General features: G+C 35.3%; 1 protein-coding gene across 1 annotated transcript in view; it reads right to left on the bottom strand.

Moving 5' to 3' along the window:
- Window positions 1-26,254, bottom strand: part of LOC141540729 (adhesion G protein-coupled receptor F5-like) — a 52,737-nt gene that overhangs the window by 9,666 nt on the left and 16,817 nt on the right. The window contains 2 exon segments of the mRNA XM_074264714.1: window positions 5,695-5,761; window positions 21,992-22,118. Coding sequence (XP_074120815.1) covers window positions 5,695-5,761; window positions 21,992-22,096 — 172 coding nt within the window. The 5' untranslated portion in view covers window positions 22,097-22,118.

The raw sequence follows: 26,254 nt of genomic DNA, 5'->3' as shown, positions 1-26,254 counted from the left end.
AAGTACTGCACATATTTAACCTGTGAAAAAACCCCAAAAACAAAACCCAAAATTCCTCTGGTAGAAAACATCTAAGATGGAATTTAAACTTAGGATCTAGGAGGATGAAAGGGGATAATGACAAGGGGAATGATTTCTTTTGAGGCACTGTTATGATCACCAGGGGGGAATGAAAGCTCTTAGTCTCTTAATTGCTACTTAGGTTTTCTCCTTTGGAAAAGTAAAGGGACAAGTGACTACTTTATAGACCTCTTCAAACATAGACTACAAGCCTAGAAACAAGCCTAGAGAACAGCAGGCTTTTGCACTTCCCTCCCTCCAAACCTCCTACATCACCCACAGCCTCGAGGACAACAGTAAGCACTGCATTTTATTGTAACAAAGATTATAACCATGAGAACACAGTGATTCCCTTGGCAGTCTCATAAACAGTTCACATTTCCTGGATTGGAGTCAGACCATTGGTTGCCAGATTTGCAGAAAGAGCTTGGAATTCAGTTTGTTGTACGGCACTTCAGATTGGTACGAATCTTGCCCTTGTTTGAAAAGATATTAAGAAGTAACTCTACCTGGTGCATGTTTGGGAAGCCCTTAGCTGGAAAGGACCCCAGACCCAACTCTTTCAGTTTACAGAATGGGAAACTGAGACTTAGGGAAGTTAATTAAATGGACCAAATTCACATAGATAGTAAGTATTAGAGGTGAGAATCAAACTCAGGTTCTTTGACTTCAGATCAAGTATTTTCTATTAAACCATCCTGCTTTCTCTGCTTTATGCATATCTTGATCTGTATCTTGCCCCTCCAGATGACTCTGGACCTTGCACAGTCCTCCCTCACTTAATTCTAATTCATTTGCATGTCATGGCATCACCTCCCTGACGTCATGTCCTCTTTGAGAACAAAGGACAAATAACAACAACAACAATCTGCTAGAGATCCTTTTTTATGATAATAACTATAACTATAATAATAAATATAAGTTAATATATTATCTAAATAACTATTTATTACAATAATAGTAATTAAACAGCTAGCATATAAAGAAAGCTTTGAGATTTGCAAAAGTAAATAATATCTTTTTTGATCCTTATAACAATCTTGAGCAGTTGGTACTATTATTATCCCCATTTTACAGATGAGGAGAGGAAAGGAAAGCTGATTAAGTGATATGCCCAGTGTCACATAGCTAGTTAAATGTCTAAGGCAGATCTTCAACTTAGAAGTCCTTCTAATTCTAGGTCCAGTGTTCTATCCACATGCCACATAAAGACGATATTGTTATTGTTCAAAATAGCATGATCTAAATAATTATGAGGCTTAAAATAGGGGGCTGAGATTCAGGAAAATTTGTGTTCAAGCCTTGCCTTAGGTAATGGGATTTTTAAACCTCCTTTGTGTCATGGAACCCACTGACAATCTATTGAAGCCTCTAGACCCCTTCTTCAAATGATGCTTTTAAATGCATAAAATAAAAAAAATCAGATTACAAAGGAAATCATATATATATATGTATATTTAAGCCTCATAATATATATCTTGCATATAGTTTTTTTCAATAATAACTTTTTTTAATTTTCAAAATACATGCAAAGATAGTTTTCAACATTCACCTTCACAAAACCTTGTGTTCCACATTTTTTCTCTCTTTTCCCTCCACCCCTTTGCCTAGATAGCAAGTAATCCAGTATATGTTAAACATGTCATATATAGTTTTATTTACATATTTATTTGCATATTGTCTCAACTATTAGATTATTTCCTCCTTGAGGTCAGGGACTGTCTTGACTCTTTTTTTATCCTTAGTGTTTAGCACAGCCTGGCACATTTGTTGTTGTTATTCCACTGTTTAGTCACGTGTGTAATTCCATGGACTTTTGTCTAGGAGATTTTCTTGACAAAGATACGAAAACAGTTTGCCCTTCTCCAGTATGTTCCTATTTACATGTGAGGAACTGAGGCAAATGGGATTAAGTGACTTGCCCAGGTTCACATCCTAGTAAGTGTTTGAGTCTGAATTCAAACTTAGATATTCCTGGCTTCAAGCTGAGTTTGAATTTACATTTTCTGGACACCAAGTCTATCATTCTATGATTGATCTCTATCTAGAATCACCTGTCAAGGAGATTATGATTCTGTCAGTCATTCAGGTTTGAATTGGTCCTACAACCAACAAGGCACTGAATCCTGTCCATTATTCTTCAAGATCTGTCTTATATCCATCCATTTCTCACTCTCTTCATTCTCACTGCTACTATCTTATTCCCTTATTCCCCATTCTCCTAACTTTGTCTCTAAATTACTAGAACATCCTCCTGGGTAATCTTCCAGACCCCAGGATTTCCCTCTTTGCTCTTTTCTCTCATCTTCTTCTCTTAAAATCCTTGGTTTTCTTTATAATTTAGCTTCAGAAATACCATCTTCTGTCTGTTCTTTTTTATAATAATAATAGTTTTTTTCCATAATAGATAGTATTCAACATCCCCCCTTGGAAAACCTTGTATTCCAAATTTTCTCCCTCCTTGCCCACCCCCTTTCCTTAAATAGCAAGTAATCCAATATAAAGTTAATATGTGCAATCCTTTTAAACACATTTCCACATTTATCATGCTGCACAAGAAAAATCAGATCAAAAGGGGGAAAATGAGAAAGAAAGAAAAATCATGCAAGCAAACAACAACAAAAAGGTGAAAATACTATGCTGTGAGCCACATTCAGTCCCTACAGCCCTCTCTGTGAATGCAGATAGCTCTCTCCATCATAAATCTATTGGAATTGCCTTGAATCACCTCATCGTTCCATGTCCATCACAGCTGATCATCACATAATCTTGTTGTTGCTGTGTACAATGTTCTCTTGAAGTCTTTTTTGATCCTGTCCCTTGTCCATTAGAGTCAACCTCCCTAAACTACCTCATAATGGTTTTACATATTTCTGCTTTTATTCAATCATTTCCAATTCTTTTTCCATCATGGCATGCCAACAATATTTGTGAGGTTTTCTGGTCACATTTGCCACTTTCTTCTCCAATGGACTAAGAATAAGTGACTTTCTCAGAGTCATATAACTAATAAGTATCTGATGTTGGATATGAACTCAGGGCTTCCTGATTCTAGATCCCTTGCAATATCCATTTTGTCTCCTAAGAGCCTCTAGTTATATATAATCTCTACTTGATATATGTATGTATATTTATGTATTTAGAAAATATAATGTATATATTAGATGCAACCTTCTTGAAAGGACCCAAGTTTTCTTCTTAAATCCCCATGACTTAACATAGGGCTTGGCATATAGTAGGTACTTAATATCAATTCCTGATCGATTGATTGTCATAATTCAACTTCTTCATTTTTTATAGATTAGGAAACCTAAGCTTGGTGTAAATAGAGGTTTGGTAGGGATGTGTACATATGCCTCCAGATTTAGGGTGCATCAGAACCCTTTGCAAAACTGTAATTTTGTAAATGTAAAACATCAAATCTAATGTCTTATATCAATCCCAGAAAACTTTTTCTGGGACCCTAGTAAGTGAAATATCTCAAAGTTTTCTCCCATTTTTTGAAGTCATGCCTTTGCCCTGGGCCTGAGTACTTTTGAGGTATTACCTACCTTGGGGGAAATATCTGACCTTCATTTGACTCCTGGGATCTGGTGAAAATACTAAATCCCAACAAAGCTAATTTTTTTTCCTAAAGCTGTTACCACCCATCTAATCCACTCAAAACTTCAAGAGCAAAGGAATATATATATATATGTATATATATATATATATATATATATATATATATATATATATATATATATATGTATATATATATATATATATATATATATATATATATATATATATACATATATATGTATATATATACATATATATGTATATATATATACGCGCACACAGACATACACTATATATACATATATATGTATATATATACACATATATATGTGTATACATATATATTAAGTTGAAATGATATTTTTCTTACAGATTTATCATTACAAATACTGTTTTTGATAACAACACTCCAGCAAAACTTTGGGGATGTCAATTTCCCAACTTAAAAAGCTGTTTCCCTTTCATGGGGAGAACTAACTTTTTTCATTGACAGTGTCAGTCAGGAGGAAAAAAAAAAAAAGAAAGAAAACCCACTCTCAACAGGAAGTTCAGGAAAACATTACTTTCACAGCTGTAAGGTCACCAATTGCTTTAGAGGAAGCAGAGATCCTGAGCCCAAGAAGGCCTTGGCAGGGACCTGAAGCAGGAACTCATCTTCAAATATTTTGATTTGGAAAGCAAAGATGTTTGAAAATACCAGGTTGGCCCCATCTCTTATCCTTTTCCTGTCATGGGATAGTCAGGTCGTGGGATGAAGTTGGGAAGGAGAAGTTTTATTTTTAAAGGCAGAAGGCTGGATGACAACCTTGTTTTGGTTTGAGTGCCTTTGGGAGGTAAGACAATGAGGGAACAAAATGAAAGCTCACTAGGAGATATAACCAATAGCGATAAAAAGGCTGCTGAATTAAGAATCATAGGCCCTAAGTTCAAATCTCATATTGAATGCTTACTAGGTCTATGATCCTCATATAAAAGGGGCTTTTTGAACTTCTGCAGATTTATTATTGTTTTATTGATTTTGTTATGTCTGACCCTTTGGGATCCCATTTGAAGTTTTTTGGGAAAAGATACTAAAGTGGTTTGCCATTTCCTTCTCCAGCTAATTTTACATATGATGAAACTGAGGCAAATAGGGTTAAGTGAATTGCCCAAAATCATGTACATAGTAAGTATCTGAGACAGGATTTGAATTAGGGAAGATGAGTCTTTCTGACTCCAAGACCACCATTATATCCACTGCACTAGTTAAGTGCCCATAGACAGATACCACAAGTAATATTACTCCCAGATCATTTCCAAGGTCCCTGACAGTTTTAGACCTATAATATCTGATCTTTTGGCAAAAACACTTGTAGAAAAATAGAAATCTGTGTCTATTTCACAGGATAGTGAATCTCCTCAGTAGCTTTCCCCTTCTCATTCCTCCCTCCCTTCTCTGCACTAAATGTATACTTCCTCCTCACCTCTTGATCTGTCCTAGGTGAAAGTTTTAGAGTGTTCAGTCTCTTGAAAAGATTCAGAGAGCTCCCCAGAGCATCACATTGATAATCTATATATAGGATGTAGCATGGCATATTGTGTATTCCATGAATTTAGGGATCTCCAGGTTTCAAAACTATAGTTTCACCAATGTTTACATTAATTCTGTATGAATCTATACATGTTATATAGTTTAAATGACTTTACCAGAGTCACATAACTAGCATACATATCAGAGGGAAAACTTGAACCCTAAGGCAGTTAAGTGGGACAATGAGTTCGTGAGTGGGACCAGGAGTCAGGAAAAGTTGAGTTCAAACCCAGTCTCTAAAATTTACTAGATGGACAAATGACTTAACCTCTGTTTGTCTCAATTTCCTAACCTCTAAAATGGGGATGATATTAGTATTGACTTTTGAGGGTTGATATGAAGATTAGAAGATATATTTGTAAAGTTCTTTATAAAGGCTAACTCTAACAGTTCTGAACTCTATGCACTGTAACCATGCTGCTTTACCACATAGTTGGTCAATAAGTATTCACAAATTCCAAATGTTTTATTAGAATTATGGGACTGTATCTTTTATTTACCATGTCGTTTGTGTCTTAGTGACTCTTCCCTATAGTTCTTGCCTTCTAGTCCATGGCCTTGATGGATCTGAAAGAAGAATGGAGAATTAATTTTAAAAACCAGTCAGAAATTTCTTCTTCCCATTGGCTTCCCACTGGCTACTCAAGTTTCAGAGTACCTGCTGTCCGTGATACTAAGGCATGTTTGGCACTTGGACATATTTATCAAATGTTAGTTGAACTATACACATAAATGTGAGTTACAATTACAAAGTAATTTTTTCATTGTTTCTGTTCAGTCATTTCTGTCCAACTCTTTATAACCCATTTGGAGTTTTCTTGGCAGAGATATTGAAATGGTTTGCCATTTCCTTCACCAGCTCTTTTTACAGATGAGAAAACTGAGGGAAGCAGGGTTATGTGATTTGCCCAGGGTCATAGATAGTGAATGTCTGAAGTCAGATTTGAATTCAGAAAGATGAGTCTTTCTAACTCCAGACCTGGCACTCTATCTATTAGTTGCTTTCTTACCAATACTCCCTTTCCTTTTTTTCAATTTCTGACTATACAATGACTCCCACTCCATTTTAACCTTTAGATTCATTTTTTTCTTACCAAAGTTTTGTCGTAGGCCCATTTAACCCCACTGGATGCAGACATAATTTGAATAAGTTGGGAGCCATAGTTATGACCATTCCAGTAAGATGGAAGACCATTTATCATTTACTCTGCTTCTGTGCCTTCCAGACTCCCCAGATATTGCCATCTGGCCTTAGGCTACAGATGTAGTCTGAGCACCCATGGCTCTTGACATCTCTTTTTCTACTTTATCCTATGCATCACAAAACCTGCAGCTAAACCTTCATATAGAGACAGTCTCCCTACATTAATAACACTTAGCATTTATAACATTTAAAGTTTGCAAAGTGCTTTACAAATATTATCTCATTATATTCTCAGTCCTAGGAGATAGATACTATCATTATCTAGGCAAATAAAAAGTAAAGTGACTTTCCCTTGCTCACACTGCTAGTAAATGCCTGAAGCCAGATTTGAACTCAGGTATTCCTGACTCTAGGTTTAAAATTATATTTATAATACCGCCTAGAATTAGGGCTACTTAATAACAGTATCTCATTTTTTCTATTCTTTGGTTTGACTTGTATAGTTGTGTTCAATTCTTTTAGTCATGTCAGACTCTTTATGATCCATTTTCTTCACAAAGACACTGGAGTGGTTTGCAATTTCCTTCTCCAGCTCATTTTACTGATAACAAACTTGAGGCAAACTGAATTAAATAACTTGCCCAGGGTCACATAACTGGTTTGAGACTAATTTTTTCATTCACTGTCCCTTAACCTTTATAAAGTTGTCCTCTTTGTAATCTCCTTTTCTTTGTCCTTTCTATGACTCTTCCTTCCCCAATGATGTCCCTCAAAAGTCAATCCTCACACTCTTCTTTCTCTTTCACTTGTTCGGAAAGCTAATCTATTCTAAGACTTCAACTATAACCTCTATGTAGATGATACTCAACCTGTATCTTTAGTCATTCTTTACCACTTTCTTGAATTCTAGGTTTCTTATATATTTTTTAAAATTATTTTTTCATGGAATAAAGCAAGCATGGCCATAACATAGTAAAATTTAAAAAATAATTACTGATGAAATTGAAAATCTACTATGTAACTTGCTATTCCTTTTAAATATACAACAAGGTTATTATGTAACCCCTCCTTTTTCTTCACTTCCACCTATCTTACCTGTATATGGGCACCATTAGACACACATGTGTGAGTATGTATATAAATATATATACATATATGTGTATGTAAATTATTCTACACATACTTCTACTTATTCTTTCTCTATATCTTTTTTGTGTCCTTTATAGTTAATTTGAGTCTTTATAATAAGAAAGATAACTTATTTGCTCAAAGTCATTTTAAGTCTTTGCCGTTACTGATTACAATGTTCTGTTACAAAGTCATTGTTGTTACTACAATGTTCCCTTGGTTCTGCTTATTTTACTCTCCATTATTTCTCCATATGTCTTTAGGTTACCTAGATAACTCTGTGGATAATTGAAACCAGAGATGGGAAAATGAGTTCAAATGTAGACTCATACACTTAACCAGCTGGGCAAGTTCTTTAACTTCTTATTTGCCTCGTTTCCTGATCTGTAAAATGTAGATAATAAAAGCATTTATCTTCCAGAATGGTTGTGAGGACAAAATGAGATAATATTTATAAAGCATTTTGCAAAACCCCAGAACACTGTATAATTGCTAGCTATATCTCCACTGGAGTGTCATATGGTAATTCAAAATAAAACCAAATTGCTGAGCTTTAATGTCTCCCTCTACAAAATGTTATCAACTCTGCCTTTTATATCAATGGTACAAACATTTCCCCTAGTTCTCTAGGCTTGAAACTTTTACTTCTTTCAATCACCAAGCTTTCTTGATCCATCCTTCAGAATGTCTCTCTGATGTTCCCATTTATCTCTCTGGCCTCACTGCCACTGTACCATTGTTTAATCAGTAAATATTCATTGAATGTCTATCATGTAGATAGCAGAGTAATAGGTACTATTTATTCCTTTCTCTCAGATATGGAAAGTTTCAATAGTCCCTAATTTTTCTCTCTGGGCCTAGTCTTTTACTGGTAGACTTGACCCTGAACTTCACTATTAAATTACCTTCCTTAAATATCATTCCTCTCTGACATTCAGTCTGGCACAGATTCTCATAAGATATCAGCCTCTCTCATTCTGGTACAAGCCTGCATCATATCTCACCTGACTACTGCAGATTGGTTTCTCTATCTCAAGGCTTCTTTCTATACACTAATCCATGTTCCTGTCATTTACCAGCTGCCAAAATTGATTTTCCTAAAATGCAAATCTGTACATGTCACATTTCATTCTGTCCTACTAAATAAACTTAAAATTACCTACCTAAACTCCAACTAATTCCCTATTACCTTCAGGATCAAATAGAAAATCCACTTAAAAAAACAAAACAAAAACTTTTTCCTTTACTCTGAATTCCTTATATCTTCAGTTCATACCACAGCATTTATTACTTACAAATTACCTAGAATTATTTTTATTTACTTCAATTAGTTTGTGTCTAGTCCTGGGACAAATAATAAAACTTAATGAATTTTTGCTTTGGTTAATCATCTAGTCCTTCCTCTTCCTTTAAATCTTTCCTTTCTCCAAAGTATAACTCCACTTAGAAAGAGCCTGATTATCATCTCAATGTGATTTTTATGTTATCTCCTCCCTAGGGCATTTCCATTTTTAAAAATGTATTTGATTTATTTATTTAGTATGTTTCCTCAGTTACATTCAAAACAAATTTGTTATATATATATGTACATATATATATGTATATATATATATATATTTTAAATTTTTGAGTCCTAGAATCTCTTCCTTATCCCCATCCACAATTAAGAAACCATATGTGAAGGTATGCAAAGCATTTCCATGCAAGTCAAGTAATGAAAATAAAAACCCTCAAGAAAAAAAATTAAGTAAAAAAGAGAGAAAGAAAGAACTCTTCAATAGTATTCAGACACAATCAATTCCTTAGATATGGATAGGATTTTTCATCACAAATCCTTCGGAGTAGTTGTGGATCATTGTACTGCTGAAAATAGCAAAGTCATTTACAGCTGATCATCCCAGAACTATTACTTTTGTACAGTATATTTCACTTTGCTTGAGTTCATGGACCACTTTCCAGGTTTTTTTTTCCCCTGAGAGAATCCTGCCCATTATTTCCCATAGAACAATAATATTCTGTCACAAATATATACCACACATTAATGAGCCATTCCTCAATTGATGGGCATCCCTTTAATTTCCAATGTTTGGGCATTTCCATTTTAAGATTGTTCTCATTACACTTGTGAAGAGATGAAAAGAGACAGGGGCAGAATTATTTTTTATTAACATTATTCTGGAAAGGGTCTTTAGCCTTCTTAAACAGATTGTAGAAAGAGTCTCTCTGTCTCTCTGTCTCTCTCTCATACACACACACACACACACACACACACACACACACACACACACACAATTAAGAAACCCTCTGCATTAAATGAATTTCCAATATAGGGTACAAAAGGTATTTTCTTTTTATCAGTATTCCTGTTCTTTTTTTCTTGGATTTGGAACACTTAGGCACACAGTAGACATTTAATAAATGCCTACTTTTTATAGTACTACATAGTCTTCACAGCTCTGCTATTGTTCCCATATTAGATTTTTATTTATATTCTTAGGAGCCAAGGAAAGTAGAGAAACAATATATACTGCTACTAATTTTGTAATTCCTATCCTTTTGGAGCTCCAATTCTCATGCAGAACAGAACACAAGGCTGCTTTAAATTCCTTTCTCTGATCCTTCTGGGTAAGCAGTGGGAGAAGTATAGGAAATGGGAAGCTCTCTCTCTGTCTCTGTCTCTCTATTATGTGTGTGCGTCTATCTGTCTGTTTCTATCTCACTGTTTTTGTCTCTGTCTCTATCTTTGTCTTTCTGTCTCTCTGTGTTTATCTCTGACTGTTTCTCTGTCTCCTTCCCTGTTTCTCTCTGTGTCTATGTCCCTCTCTGTCCCTGTCTGTCTCTCTCTTTTTGTTTCTCTGTCTCAGTCTATCTTTCTCTCTGTCACTGTTGCTGTCTCTCTGTCTCTGTTGCTGTCTTTCTGTCTCTGTCTCTATTTCTGTCTTTGTCTCTGTCCATTGCTCTGCCTCTTTTTGTTCTCTCTCTCCCTTTCCTTCTTTCTCTTTGTTTCTTTTTGTCTTTGTCTGTCTCCATTTTTCTCTGTCTCTGTCTTTCTATGTGTTTCTCTCTTCTTCTCTCTGTCTCTGCCCCTCAGTCTGGCTGTCTATCTCTCTGTCTCTACTTCTCTTACTTATTCTGCTCTCTGCCTCTGGTTCCTCTTCCTAGTTTTAGGAATGGAAACAGGTATAGTTATGGTCCTTTAGGATAGAGAAGAGAGACATCATGAAGGAATCTTGCTTCCTGATAATTAACATTTGGTGCAGTCCTCCCAGGCAAGAATAAACTTTCTTTCCTTCTTTTTTCCAAGATCATTAAAATTAAAGATTCATTTAATATTCTTCTCTTGGTCATAGGTGAAGGTTTAGAGAAAAAGGCCAGGTTTACAGTGGTAACCTAGTTAAATATTTAATAACTGTCTCTCTAAATCAATGAATAAATAATGCATATCTGTTATGTCTTCAGTTGTGACCAACTCTTTGTGAAACCCATTTGGGATATGGAAGTGATATGCTATTTCCTTTCTCAGCTCATTTTAATAGATGAGGAAACTGAAACAAACAGGGTTAAATGACTTGCCCAAAGCCACACTGCTATTAAGCATCTGGAGTCAGATTTGAACTCAGGTCTTCTTGAATTCAGGCCTGGAATTTTATCTACCAATAGCTGCCCTGGTGTATTTTTTAAAATTTTAATCTACATTGCTAGTAATTTCTCTAATTTTTCTTCTTCTCAATCTTTAATAAAATCATAAATCAAACCTTAATTTATAGCATTTGGCTATTTCTGAGGTATAAGTGTTCATACTGAAAAGTTAACTGTCAACTACAAAGTGGTTCCAAGTGGCTGTACAATATCCCTGGAAGGAACCTAAGTTTTAACCTTCATTCTGTCATTTGCTAGCTATGTTCTTCCAATTAAAATGCTTCATAGGATATAAGGAACACAGTTCTAGATGTGGGAAAGACGTGAGTGGCCATCTCATCTATCTAACCCTTTTCAACATTTTACAGATGAAGAAACTGAGGTTTAAGTAGATTAAATAACTTGCTGTTTGTCACATAGGAAACAAGTGTTAAAGATGGGACTTAAACTCAGGCCCTCAGTTTCAAAAAGTTAGAGCTCTTTCCATTAAACTATATTGCCTTCCCTTTCTGGGCCTTGTTTCTTTATCTGTAAAATGAGAGAGAATTATCTAACTTTTCTGTGAGGAATACAAGTAAAATAAAACAAAATTCTCACCATTAAGGATCTTACAATTTAGTTAGTTTAGATCCTAACAAATATAAATAAACAATATAAAGATTCTGCCACTTACTACAGGTCTGACTTTGGACAAATCTCTTCCCCACTTAGAAATTCATTTTTCTCATCTGTAAATGAGGTTGGACTAAATGATCTCTAGGATATTTTCCTGCTTTAATCACCATAATTTTCTAAGATAATAATTTATGAGATAATTCCAAAAGATATTATAAGATAATTTATAAGATAATAATTAGCATGTGCTGAGTGATAATTATAATAACAATACATGTATTAATAATTCAGATGAGTGTGAACTGGAATGGTCAGGCGAGGCTTTAAAGGAAGAGATGAGATCAGAAATATAAATAAGATTTGGAAAGACGCAGAAGAAGTACAGGGCTTCCCAGGTAAGGGAAGTAAGGTAGAGGAGTAAGCTATTATCCATCCTTTATATACCTGCCTAAAACTGATCTAAATATATTGCTGACTTGCTCAAGAAACCTCAATGGCTCCCTATTGCCTCTAGAATAAAAGAGACTTTTCACTTTAGCATTTAAAGTCACTCACAATCAGCCAATGGCCTACTTTTTTAAGCTTATTACATTTTATGCAAACTGATCTATTTGCTAGTCTCTATACTTTATAAATGATCTCTTACATCCATGTTTTTACAGCCTACTTTCCACTTCTGGAAAGTTTTCCATTCCTTGATGCTAGCTGATGACAAAGTTTAGCTTATGTGTCCCCTTCTTTGGTAAGCTTCCCCTGATCTTCCTACTTGTCAGCATTTTCTTCCTTCTCAAATTATTACATATATAATTAATACTTTACTTGTATTTCCTTCCCACTACCCCAGGAGAATGTAAACTCCTTGAAATCAGGTAGTTTTGTTCCTTTCTATTTCTAGTGCCTAATACTTGGTTGTACATTATTTAAAGGATCCTGGGCTAATACTTAGGAACATTGCCTTTATGTTTGGTAGTCTACTAGAGTGGGAACCCACAAGCTTTAAGAGGCAGCCCTTTCGATTTTGGATGTGTAAAACTTCCTAATCATTAGAGCCATTTAAAAATAGAATGTGGCCTGTCTCAAGAGGTGATGGATTGTTCCTCTTGCTGGATGACTACTTGTTGTCAGCCTCTCAGACTGAGTGCGAGAAAATATGGATCAATTTTCTGTCACTTGTGCTAATTTTGGCCTAACAATGAATACCAATAAAACAGAGTTCTCCACTAGCCAGCACCATACCATATATATGTGGAACCATAAGTATAGCAAATGGAGAAATTTTGAATGCTATGGATAAGTTCCTGTACTTTGGTCTAGTAATCTACACATAGGTGATGAGGTTTGATAGCTGTATTGTTGGAGCTAGCTTAGGGTTTGGGAAGAAAATGTGGGAGGGAAGAAGTATTAGAATGCCTATCAAACTGAAGGTCTACAGAGCTAATTTGCTAATCTCACTGCTGTATATCTATGAAACCTGGCCAGTATACTATCATCATGCCAGGAAACTGAATCACTTCCATTTCAATTGTCTCAGGAAGATTCTGAAGATCACCTGACAATATAAGTTACTCAACATTGAGGTCCTTTCTCAAACTTAACTGCTAAGCATTCAGACTTTACTGCAGAGAGCACAACTTTGATCGGCTAATCATATTGTTCAGATTCCAATGTACATTTACTTAGAACATTATTTTATGGAGAACTCAAACAAGGCAAGCCTTTAAAATGGAAATCAGAAGAAGCAGTACAAGGACATTTTCCAAGAATCAATTACATGATATAGGAGACACTGGCACAGGACAGCCCAACATGGCATGCCCACATCAATGAAGGCACTGTGCTCTATGAGCACAGTAGAATTTCAGTACTCAGAAGAAACATTAATTGCACAATTTTAGAGGCAATGTTCATAAGGACCATGTGTGCCTGATTTGTGATAGAGCTTTCAAGTCTCATCTTTGATCATCTAGAGTTGGACACACTGTATCTTGATTCCAACATAGTGATGTCATTTTGGTCCACTTTGAGCATGAAGGAAAACCACCAACCAATAATGGGGAATAGGTTAAATAAAAATTCAAATTCTAAGATTCCATTTTCATGGAATGGTACCAAGTTATCAGCTCAGTTCCTGAATGGATAGGATCTCTTTCCTGCCAGATCTTCTCAACTTTTCCCAGTCTTTGTACCACTCTAGATTTCCATCTATCCTTCAGAGTATGATTAGTTCCCATCAATAATTAATATTTATTTAAATTAATGATTAATTATTGAATTAAATTATTCTAGTCCCTATTCCCACAGAGTCAGATGGACTTCATGGGCATTTGATAAAAGAAATGGGAATTAGGATAGGACCTGTGATTGTTTTTCAGGACCAATCAGTTGTTAAGAATGCCCTGCCATGATAAGCCTCACACTGCTCCTGATAGCCTTAGAGAACATGGGTTGTCAGTTCAGTATTCTGGGAATTGGGATGCTTATTCTTTTGGTGGGGCACACTAGCAACTTGTTTTGTGTCTAGTGTTTTTGAACATAATATACAGGGACACACCATTCCTTGCTGGTGAGCTCATAATACTCTTTGGTTCATGGACTGCAGCCAATAAAGTTGTGCCTCCAGCTTAGGTTTCCCTTGACATGTCTCATGTAGATTGGACTAGATGAATATCTCAAGTGACAATGTCCAGCTTAGGGGTGGGGATTTCCTGATGGCAGAGTATCAGCTGGAAGAGACAAGGTCTTCAATTCCTGGAAATGTCCCACCTATTGGACATTATGGCTTCTACAAATTATAGGGGGACAAAAGTAGTGAAAGCATGGAGAAAAATCCCCTAGTTCCACCCTTGAAATAGAGGTATCAGAACAATGATACCCTCAAATGTGTGACAGTGGCTTATATCCAAAAGACCCATCTGCTCCCCATAAGATCCTCTTTCTCTCTTCTCCCACCTGTTATGGTAGCACCTGTTCCACATGGTTTGAAATTCACATTTTATTCATTTATATACATCTCTGTTGGACAATTGCCTCCAGAAGGATATTCTTAGGTGATTGATAGACTAGAATCATGGGATCTTAAAAACCAGAAAGGGACTATAGAGATAATCTAGTCCAATTCCTGCCTACAGCAAGATAGCACATTGGATAGAGCACTGTTCCTAGAATGAGGAATTTGTGAGTTCATATCCAGCTCCCTTCTCTCTTCCCCCACTATATTATCTGTGACTCTGAACATCCATGTTCCAGGGTTTTGTGAATATTAAATGAGGTAATATCTGTAAAAGGAAAAACAGTGCTTGGCATAGAGTTTATAAATGCTTGTTTCCTCCCTACTTTTCCACTCTCCTTTTTATAATGACCCTGGATACCTCCAGTAATCACTAACTACTACAGGAGAGTAACCCAATTCCATGTTGAATTATTCTAATTGCTAAGATCCAAATCTTTTTAGTTGATCACATTAGTTAATTGCCACCTTGAAAGGCACAGAGAGAGCTAAAGTCCCAGAAGAAGAAATACAAAGATATTTCAAATCAGAGGGAATAAAAAAAAGTAGTGGGGCTGGGAAAATTTACTTCTGTTCATAGGATCATAGGTTGAGAATAACAAGGGCCTTCCTTAAAGCATGTCTAGCTTAATCTTATTATTTTAAGGGTGAGGAAATTAAATCTCAGAAAGGTAAAATGGGTTGACCAAGATCACTCAGATAATAAGTGCCAGAAACAGTGCTTTCCCCACCAGATTCTACAACATGTCATACACTGAGTTAGGCACAAAACTAATATACTTTAGAACATTATAATATCTTGAGCAGAGAGCAACATGAAAGGGTAGAGTAAGCTGATTAGAGGCGATGGATCAGTTTGAGGACAGGAAAAAGTGTATTTGGATGAGAATGGATGAGAAAGGATGGTAAAAATACCCAAGTAGTATTCTCAGACCCTGAGCAAGAAGGGAAGGATGTCAAAGACCAAACTTCTGACATTTTGCAATTTTTCATAGTGTCTAATTATGCTAGAGATCTTATAGAGGGACCTTAGCATTCAGTTAAGGAGAGATATCCCTTCTTAGTGTGTAGAGAAAGTCTTTGGATTTGTGCCTCTACAAAGGAGGAATTTCTAAAGGTACATAGGCACTAACAGAGATGGATAAACCATTTTACTTGGGTGTTTCAATTAAAATATAAATTCCTTGAGGGAAGAAACCATTTTACCTAACTTTATATCCCCAGTGCTTAGTATAAGACAATGCTTAATATATTCTTGCTTACATTAGCAAGAACTGGAAGCTATAGAGAGATGGGAAATATGGGGCCATATAACCTTAGAGTGTTAACAGTAAATGTAAGGAAAAAAGTCACTAAAGATTTCCTGAGAAGAATTTTTTAAAAATGGAGAAATGCTTTATATTATTCAGTGGGGACAATCTACCTATCTCTCAGGTGACTTTATTTCTTGCTCTTCCAGGAGTTCCAACTGGCAGCTTGTGTTCCAAATGTGGTCATCCTTGTGGACTACAGATTAGGTAGAAAGTTGGCCAGTCTGTGAAGACACTGAGCACAGAGCTCCTTTTATGTGTTTAAGTTTGAGTCACCTGGGGAATCACATTGAGACCCTTTAAAGAGAAACAACAAAAGATACTGCATCTGTGTTCCCTGAGCAGCTGACTGGTTAGCTCGGGAATAGAGATCAGTCTTTATGAGAGTTGAGAGCAGTGAACTGAATTTTCCTTCCATTTGGACTTTGATCTGCAATTGATACTTAGAAATTTGCTTCTACCCCTTTCCAGTGACAGGAACAAAGCAATGCAGCATATCTAAGAAGAGGGTGGGAAGATTTGACAGAACTATACTGCTTCTATAATTCTTTTTTAAAAAGCAATACCTTTGTTAATTTTGATTTTGTTTTAGTAAATAAACACATCTACACATTAATAAGTAAATAACTCTATGGGAGACTTGCAAAGTTCTGGAAAAAATAAAAATCTTGTTGGAATGACAGTTAGAACTATTTGATAAATTATGAATTGTTGATGGGAATTATCATACCCTTACACTAAATAGGAATCCAGAGTAGAACTGTAAGGGGAAAACTTTAGGAGACCAGGCAATGGAGGCCCTACCCATGTAGGCAGTTAATTGAGTTTATAACCCAGGCCATGAAGTGCCCCTTGGTGGCTTGAATAAATGGTTGGTTGGTTGTCCTCTGTTTTTGAAAAGAACCAAAATAATATCACTGCTAGAGTCAACTGTGACTGATCAGATCAATACGGTCTATTCTGAGTACTTAACCATATCTGTCTTTTGTGAGAATGTAAAGACAATGGAACTGTGCAGTGTCCTCCATTCATATTCTAATTTATCCCAATATTGACACTGAAAGTAGTAAGCATTTTTTAAATTCTTTACACATTAAGAGAGTATAATAAAATTTAGAGAGATTGAGAGATTTAAATAAAGCCATATTACCTGGTTGTCATGTTACAAAAATTCCAAAGCCATATTACCTGGTTGTCATGTTACAAAAATTCCAAATCATATTGAGCAGGATCTTTATTAATGAAAGTTCTCATGTTACTTACTGATCTAGGCCTTTTTCTTAGTTTGGAGAAGGAAGTAGTCTCATGGGGAAAGCACTACTTTAAGATTTCAGGAATTCTATTTCTGCCTGTACAGGTGACTAACTGAATGAATCACTGAAGCTTTCAGTTATTTTGTTTATATGTTTCAAATATAGATGAAATACTAATGACCTTGTTCAGCTCAGGGGTATACTAAAAGGTAGAGTAAAATAATATTTGTAAAGTTGTTAAGGTTTTTTTTTAATTGCTTGGAAATAAGTACTTCAGATATTTTAAGGAAAATTTTACTTAATAATTTGACCTATATCTTTACTTTAAAGGTAATATTCTGACTTTCAGGATTTATGTCCTAGGTAATATAACTTTTCATAAGACTATAAGTTCTTTGAAGACATAATCCATTTTTCATTTTGTCAAGTTGGGCCAGAATTAAACAGAAGAATAGTCTGGATTGCCCTTGAGAAATTGCAAAATTCCTTTAATGTCTCCTTAAACTTCTCCTGTAAACAAAAATCTCATGTATTTTATACCCTTCTTTTAACTGTGTTATTGCTTGATCATGAAAAATAAAACATTCCAATGTGGGGAATTGAAAATGAGTATTGTTGGTATAGCATTGGAGAGGTGTATAGGAGGTAAGAATAGGCTGCAGTATCCAAGGAATAAATAGACAACAGCTAGGTGACTCAGTGGACAGATTGCTATAGAGAGTTCAAATCTGGCCTCAGACACTTATTAGCTGTGTGACCCTGGACAAGTCGCTTAACCCTGTTTGTCACAGTTGTCTCACCTGTTAAATGAACAGAGAAGGAAGTGACGACCACTACAGTATTTTTGCCAAAAAAATCCCAAATGGGGTCACAAAGAGTCAGGCACATTTGAATAACAGTAACAATAGCAATAATAATACAACTTGAAGAAAAATTTCATTAGGGAAAATGTATGAGTGTTCCCCACTAGGTCAGATGCATTAGAAATGAGGGATATAGATAGAGAGACAGATGGAGTCAGGGTTTCTCAGCATGCTTGGCTCTTTCAAGGGGATGTCATTGAGGAACCTTTGAGCACACATAGTTTGGACATGGAGTGACCCTTATTATATATGTGGATGGCTGCCTTTGACTACATTTTAAAACTGTCAAGATTAAACTATTTTCTCTCCCTCTCTTTTTTTGGCCATACTCTTTCTTATCATCTTTCAATGGTCACAGAAATGGGCACAAAGAACTGAATTAACAAAAACAGAAGGAATGCTTTCTCTATTCTTGCTCTTTTACCCCAAATCCTAAAAATGGATTTGGGGGTATTTCTGTTTCCTCACTTTCAGGTTCCAGAGGTGATCTCCATGGTTCCAAAAGTTCAAGCCATAGCAAGATGGTACATTCAGAAAGAAACAGTATGGAAACTTTGCAAATCCAGAAAGCCTGGGACCTGAAATTGAGGCGGGGTTTGTCATTGAAACTAGAACTACATTCTATGGGAAGTGAGCTGAGATGTGGATGAACATAATCCTCAGGGACTGGGAAGAAGGAGGGTTAGGCCTTTTATGAGTTGGAGGAGTAAATTTCTATTTTTGTGATTATATATTTTGTATTAAATATTCCTTTTGTAAATGTTACTGTTAAACAAGTAAGCATCCTGAATATTCCACTGGTATGCTTGTGATATCAGAAGATATTGAGAAAAACTTCTAGATTATTGTTTTGACTTTCTGTGATAAATTTAGGGAAGATCATGGGCAAGCATGGATGGACTGAAATCCAAATACCTGGTGTTACCAACTAAAGTCATGGGTTCTAAAATCCATTTCAGTATCTATTGTACCTAGCATACCTAGCATAGTACTGAGAATATTGTAGATACTCAATGAATGCATGTACAATTGTATGAATTCTCTCATCATTTTGTAGTTATTTGAAAATGCAATTTAAAGATTCAATAAAATAGAATGATAGAAAGAGCCCCTAGATCCAGAGTCTGGAGAACAGGGTTCAAATTGCCATTTTGCCACTTACTTGCTAAATGACCTTGGCCACTGTACCTTTAACATGATCTCATTTCACCTTCTATAATAAAGAGAGGGTGAGAAGTTAGGACTAGATGACCTCCAAGAAGCTCTAATGGTCTATGACTAAGCCTTTATTTTTAATTTACAGTCAACAATGAGTGCAAAGATACCAATTCCTGAGCACTGTACTAGTAAGTGCATTATTGATGCTGAGTCATGGTACAATCTTTTGTTCCATAGATTTTAAGGAAAAAGTAGTTCATAATGGAGCAATGCTTCAACTTGGAAGTCCTGAAAAAAGGCACGATGCTCATTTATAAACTGTACATCAAATTCGCCATTGTTTACCTAGCTGACCCAAAAAGGCCATGTAAAAATTTTGCAGATGATGTGATCACAAAAAAAAAAAAAAATAATTTGGCCTAAAAGTTATCTAGAACAGAACTTTATGATAAGTGGATTTCCCATAATGAGAAATACTTAGGTCAATGTGAAAAGGGACACATTAATTCACTATGATTTTGGTGTATAGAGGCAGCTATTTGGCATATTGAGCAAAGTGTTAGGCTTTAAGTATGAATGCTTGACTTCAAATCCTGTCTCAGAAACTTAGTAGCTATATGACCCTGGGCAAATCATCTACCTCAAAAGATGATTATGGTGATCAAATGAAATAAAGCATTTTCAAACTCTAACTGCCATCTACTATCAGATTGTCCCTCATATCCTATACCTCTATATTTGATTTTACACTTGACCCCCATGTTGTAAGGAATGGGCAAATCTCAATCTCTGCTCTTCCATTTGCAATGTGTTACCTAAAGCATGTCTTTCAACTCTGCTGCTTTTAGTTCCTTATCAAGTTTTCCTGTCTCTAATATAGCTCTTTATTCATTAAAATGGGCTGCCTCTCAATAGCTTTGGAAGCTGTAGCGAAGGATGTGGTTAGCATTTCAAGCTTTAAAATTTTATTACATAATTAAAATAACCAACTTTGAGTCTAGAACCATCAAGTTTTCTCCATATACATGTCTAATTAAATTTTATATCCTTTTTCTCAGGAAATTTTTGTAGTGACTTTAGAAAATATGTATTTTCAGCAAAATATGTTATGATTTATGAGAAATGTTTGATATGAAAAGAGCAAGAGAAAAGTTTCTCAGGAATTTTGGAAAAAATATACTGCCTGTCTTATATGCAGAGATTTATGTTTAATTTTCTAATGCGTAGCAAAAAGCATTAGCATTAGAAAGTGCATTAAATTGGGAGACAAAGAATTGGGTTCTAGAACTGGTTCTAGAATATAAATGTCTTAGTGCAGTAGTTTCTGGTGGCTTAGGAAGAAGTGACTGAAATAAGGATGGAAGAAGTAAGTGAAGGGCAGTGAGCAAAGAAGCACTTTAATTTCTATTAAATGGACTTTTATTTTATGTAAGGTACTATGCTTATCATTTTAAGGATGAAGATGAAAAATGAGCATAGTTCCTGCCCTCAAGAAGCTTGCTGTCTTTTTGGAAGTTAAGACATATGCGCTTTAATGACAGTAGTTATGAGATGAGGTCATAGGAGGGTTCTGAAAGATTTGCACAGGGAGGGAGGGATCACCACTATTTGTTAAGATATAGTAAGGTGATGCAGAAGAAATAATCAGAGCTATCTTGAAAGAAAATGAACTGTCTCAGGAGGTTGTACTTAGCACAGTACTTGTCACATCGTAGGTCTTTATAAATATTTATTGATTTTTATCCTCCTCAGTAAAAGCCTTCCAACAAAAACTGCATAGAACAGACATTCTTTCTCACATCCCACCAGCATTATTTGAATTAAAAGGTCACTTCAAATTTTGAACTGTGACTTTGAAACAAAGTTTAAATTAGATTTTATTGAACTTGGTGTGATTCCATCCCACTCAATCCAATCTTCATTTTGAAATGCTGGATGAATCAAATATTTGATCGAATCAAATTTATCAAGATACCTAATAATATTTCAGTATCCAGTACTGGTTGCATTGAAAGGCATTATGATGGTGTTAAAGATACAAAAAGAAAAATAAAAAATAGACCCCAGTCTCAATGAGATTGTATTCTATTACAAGATTTTAGTTTTTAAGGAATGAAGCTTTTTCAGAGTAAAAGTTAATATATTAGGATGGATGAATCAGTTTGCTAAAATTCTGAACAACTGATTGTTAAGTTCCTTTTGTAATTCTAACCCACTATGACTTAGCATCTTCAATAGGGATATCAATATCCTCACAATGAATTCCAGAAATATAGAATCCTTATGTAATTGTTCAGAGCTTCAAAAGTACCTTCTGAGTCCACACTGACTAACACAGCTTAGGCAGCAGTAATAATTTGTCCTTTGAGGAAGCACTTAGTTCTGTTTTCTTTTTCCTCTTGGTGAGTTAAGTTTATAGTGACCACTTTACTCAAAGCTTGGAATGTATTCTATTTTTAGTTATTGTTGACATTAAAACACTCCTAACAATATGCCATCTACTGTGCTTATATCACTTTCCCCTTATCTTACCCTTTTCTCCTAAGAGCAACAAACTCTACCCTCCAAATGCCCCCTTGGTGCCTTTGAAATTTGTATAAGAGTAGATTTGTGATACATCAAGTTCCCAGAAAAACAGGCAAAAACAAGGGAGGGAAGGACTGGGGTTAGGTTTACTCACCATAGAATGGACAATGGATTCAAGATTTAAGTTCAGTGCAGCTTGAGAAGAGTAAGTCACAATCAGGAACACAAAACAGAAAATTGATCCCCCTGGGGAATTCATGTCTTCAGGTTTGTGGTATGGCCTAAAATGGGAATAAGATGATTTGTAGAGCAGTAGATTGATAAAATTGTTACTTATTTATAGCATGGAAAAAATTAACTAATTTTATTTGAAAAGCAACAATTGTGAAGGACTTCTTCAAGTGGAATGAAAAAAGAAAAGCCTCAAAAAATCATGGATAGATTTGGAGAAGGAAGAATCCTGAGAGAAAATTTAGTACAAGCCCCTCATTTGATACATGAGGAAACTGAGGTACATAGTGGAGAAGAGACTTGCCCAATGCCACACATGTAGTAAGAAGCCATTATGGGATTGAAACATTCTCTGACCGCAAATCCAGAATTCTTTCCATGGCTCCATGCTAAAAGACATTAATATTAGAGTAGTTTTAGAAACTGAATACATCTTTTTGGCAATCTAGTGATTTTTGGAAACTTTTGCAATGCTTGATTAAGGGAACACATTTTTTGTGGCCAGATTAATCTCTATTGCATCTAAAAAGTGATAACATTGCTTCTTTATTAAAGCTCAATTCTCTTTCCCTGTGACTCCCTCAGGACGATTCTCCCTGGGAATGAAATCCTGGGAGGTTAAGGAAGTGATTTAATTTTTTTTCAGTCCTTTAACTAAACTCTATCATGACAAGTCATTCTGCAGAATTGAAATCAGCTCAGTCTGAAGACCTGAAGGAGTGTTAAATCATCCTAATTTTCCATCAAGGAGAGAGTTGAGCACAGAGACAAATTGACTTCATGCCAACTTTTCACTCCCCCCGCAATGCTCAGTATTGGGGCACAGTGGATAGAGTATAAGGCCTGTAATCAGGAAGTCCTAAATTGAAATCTGGCCTCAGACACTTCTTAGCTGTGTGATCCTGGGCAAGCATCACACTTAATTCTGTTTTTCTCAGTTTCCTCATCTATAAAATGAGCTGGAGAAATAAATGACAAAGCACTCCAAAATCTTTGCCAAGAAAACCCCAAAAGGGTTCAGGAAAAACCAGACACAACTGAAAAATAAGTAAACAACAAAAACAATAATGTTCAATATGGATTTCTAAAACTCTCAGACTTTTTTTCTTTAGGCAAGCCAATCAAAAAGTTTTTATTAAACTCAATACACACACACACACACACACACACACACACACACATCAGACACATGAAAACACGAATGAAACAATCTCTCCTGAGTTCTACAGAATTTATACTTTTACCAGGGAAAACAATATGTGCACATTCAAAAGTATCTCAATTGCCTCCTGCCTTTGCCATAAATAAGGAAGTGTGGAAGAGGGGTGGGAATTTTGAAGCTAGAAAATGAGTACTATTTTGGACATGTTGAGTTTACAATAGCTGCTGGATAGCCAGTTTTAAATTTCCAATAGGTAGTTGATGATATGGCCAAAGAGTTTATGAGAGAGATGAAAATTCAGTAAATAGACCTGCATGTCATCTCTGTAAACATGATAATTGAACTCAAGAAAACTGATGAAGTCATCAAAAGAGAAACTGGAGAAATACGAACAAAAAGGGACAACAGAGCCTTGTAGTACATCTGCAGCTAGAGGGTGGGATCTAGATGGTAACCCAGCAAAGACTGAAAATGAGTGGTCTGTCACCCATTGCATCCTGTGTTATTGCCAGTCATCTTGACCTTTGTCTTGCCACTGGACTTTGATGGCTTTGGAGGATAAAAGAAGCTGACTTTATACAACTCTGCCCCACTTAAATCCAATTCATGGGCAAATCAAGACATACCTGCACAATAGTATTGGTTCTCTTCAAGAACAAAGGACAAAAAACAACAATAGAATAAAAAAGAAGTAGAAATAAGAAGTCTTAGAGAAGAGAAAGAATTCAAGAGTAGAAAGCATCAACATCAAATATAAAAATTAAAGTTAACTATCAAATGCTATAGTGAGGTCAATAATGACAGGGACTGAGAAAGACCATCATATTTACAAAGAAGAGATCATTAACTTTTAAAAGAGCTGTTTCAGTTGAGTAAGGAGGTCACAGCCCAGGGTGTAATCAATACAGCATACCTAGCTGATGAATGTGGAGCAAGAAAAACTATATATCTAGCTAAGCAATGTTGAGCAATTAAGACTTCTCATCTGTTGCTACTTATTTGTCTTCTGCAAAAACCCATCTTAACTTATTTGTCTTCCTGTAAAAGCTCTTGTCTCCTTTCCTAAACCATGATCTTAATTATCTTTCTTTTATAATTTACAACCTTGTAGGCTATTATCCTGCTAGCTAAGTCCCAATTTTGCAGTATAAAAAGTCCTAACAAATTATTTCTAATTTGCTAGACTTCTTTTAGAGACTGGTCCACCAGCTATGGCAGAAATTCGTTTGTGACTAAGAGAATCGCTTTGAATTCTTTTAAACTATGAACCATGACTCACACACTTCAAAGAGATGCAGATATTATGGGCAGGAAAGAAAGTAGAGATTAGGAGTAAAAAAAGCTTTTTTTCCCCCTAAGGTTCACAGTTTATAAATATAGGAGAAGCAGCTTTAATGGGCTTCAAGCCCAACATTCTCATTTTGCAAATAAAGAAACTAAGGCACAAAGCAGTTAAATGACATGACAAAGATAATATAATTAATAAATAGCAAAGCTGAAATTTGAACACAGATTACTTGATTCTAGACCCAGAATTCTTGCTACTTTACTATGCTGGTTTGGTTATTTAAAGGGGAAAAGAAAGAAGATGGTAGCTTAAAAGAAAGATAGGATCAAGTGAACATTTTTTAAAAGATTATAGAAACTTAGATCCATTTGTAGATAGCAAGAAATGAAAGAGTAGATGGGGGAGATTGAAGGTTAGAGAAGATAATAAATATGGAGATAGGTTATCAAAGGAGATGAAAGAGGAAAAGCTTGGAGTACAAGTAGAGGGATTGGCCTTATGGAGAAAAAAGTCCACTATTTCATCTAGACAAATGAGGAATAATGAAAATAGTGTCAAGAGGATTTTGAATTGGAGAAAAAAAGAGGTTAATGGCTTCTATTTTTCCAGTAAACTATAAAGAATTGTTTTCTTGGGGGAAGGATCAGACAGTTGAATCAGAGACTTGAGAAGAGAAGATAATGTTTGGTAGGCTGCAAAGGGAGGCAGTATAGAGAATCAGTTAGGTTTAGCAGGAATTCATAAATTTCTCTTAAAATATTAATGTATCAATAAAGAAACTTGTTTAATTTTTGCTTTGAATAATAGTATATGGAGGTAGCCAGACACATTCTAGAGACTTATGTTTCTCTCAGTCAGTTTTTGGATTACTCATTAGTACTCAATACGCATACCTACTCAACTCTAGATTGACCTTCTGATTTCACCCTCCATCTCAAGTGATGGGACCAGGTTCTTAGAAAAGGATCTCCATCAAGTGGTCACCAAGATCAGATTACCTGAATAATACTATTATGGGGGAATACAACTCTCCTTAGTCACTATGTTGTTGACTCTCAAGTCCCCAACAATGTAATTTCTCTTATACAAACCAATTATTCAGAATGATGACATATTTAAACTCTAAACATTGCCATTTCCTTAAGAATAAGACATAAGAATTAATAATAATATAAATATAGATTAAAACAAATGACAGAATGATAATTATCTTAAAACCCACACATAATCATAATCAAATCATTAAAATAATCAAAAATTAACAATAAATGTGGATCGTACCCTCTCACTAATGCAATTCAATATTTGTTGAGGACAGTGGCCATACACATATAGAAATCTTCCAAAGAGATCCATGAAAATAGTGAAGAAAACCTATGTACTTAGGATAACTCAAAAACTTTTGTGTCCTCTTTCTTTCTTAGGAGCTAATTATAACATTTCTTTGATCGACATAGCTTCTATTAAACAAATTCTTCCACATCCATGTTGTATTTGGTTTGATGGTTCAGCCAAACTAATCATCCTGGATGACTTCTCTAATTCTCTTCTACCCATGATAAATGATTTCAGAATGATGACTCTATTGTCATTTAAAAATCCCCATTCATCAAACAATGATTCCAGTGTATTGTACTTACATAGGTAAGAAAGTTAACTAATTATTTTAAATTTTTATTTTTAGCATCAATACTTAAAGCTAAAAATATTTCTCATTCAAAAACTGAAAACTAACA

Source organism: Sminthopsis crassicaudata, chromosome 4, assembly GCF_048593235.1.
Source record: "Sminthopsis crassicaudata isolate SCR6 chromosome 4, ASM4859323v1, whole genome shotgun sequence".
In the NCBI taxonomy this organism is placed as follows: Eukaryota; Metazoa; Chordata; class Mammalia; order Dasyuromorphia; family Dasyuridae; genus Sminthopsis; species Sminthopsis crassicaudata.
This window is presented reverse-complemented; position numbering and strand designations above follow the sequence as displayed.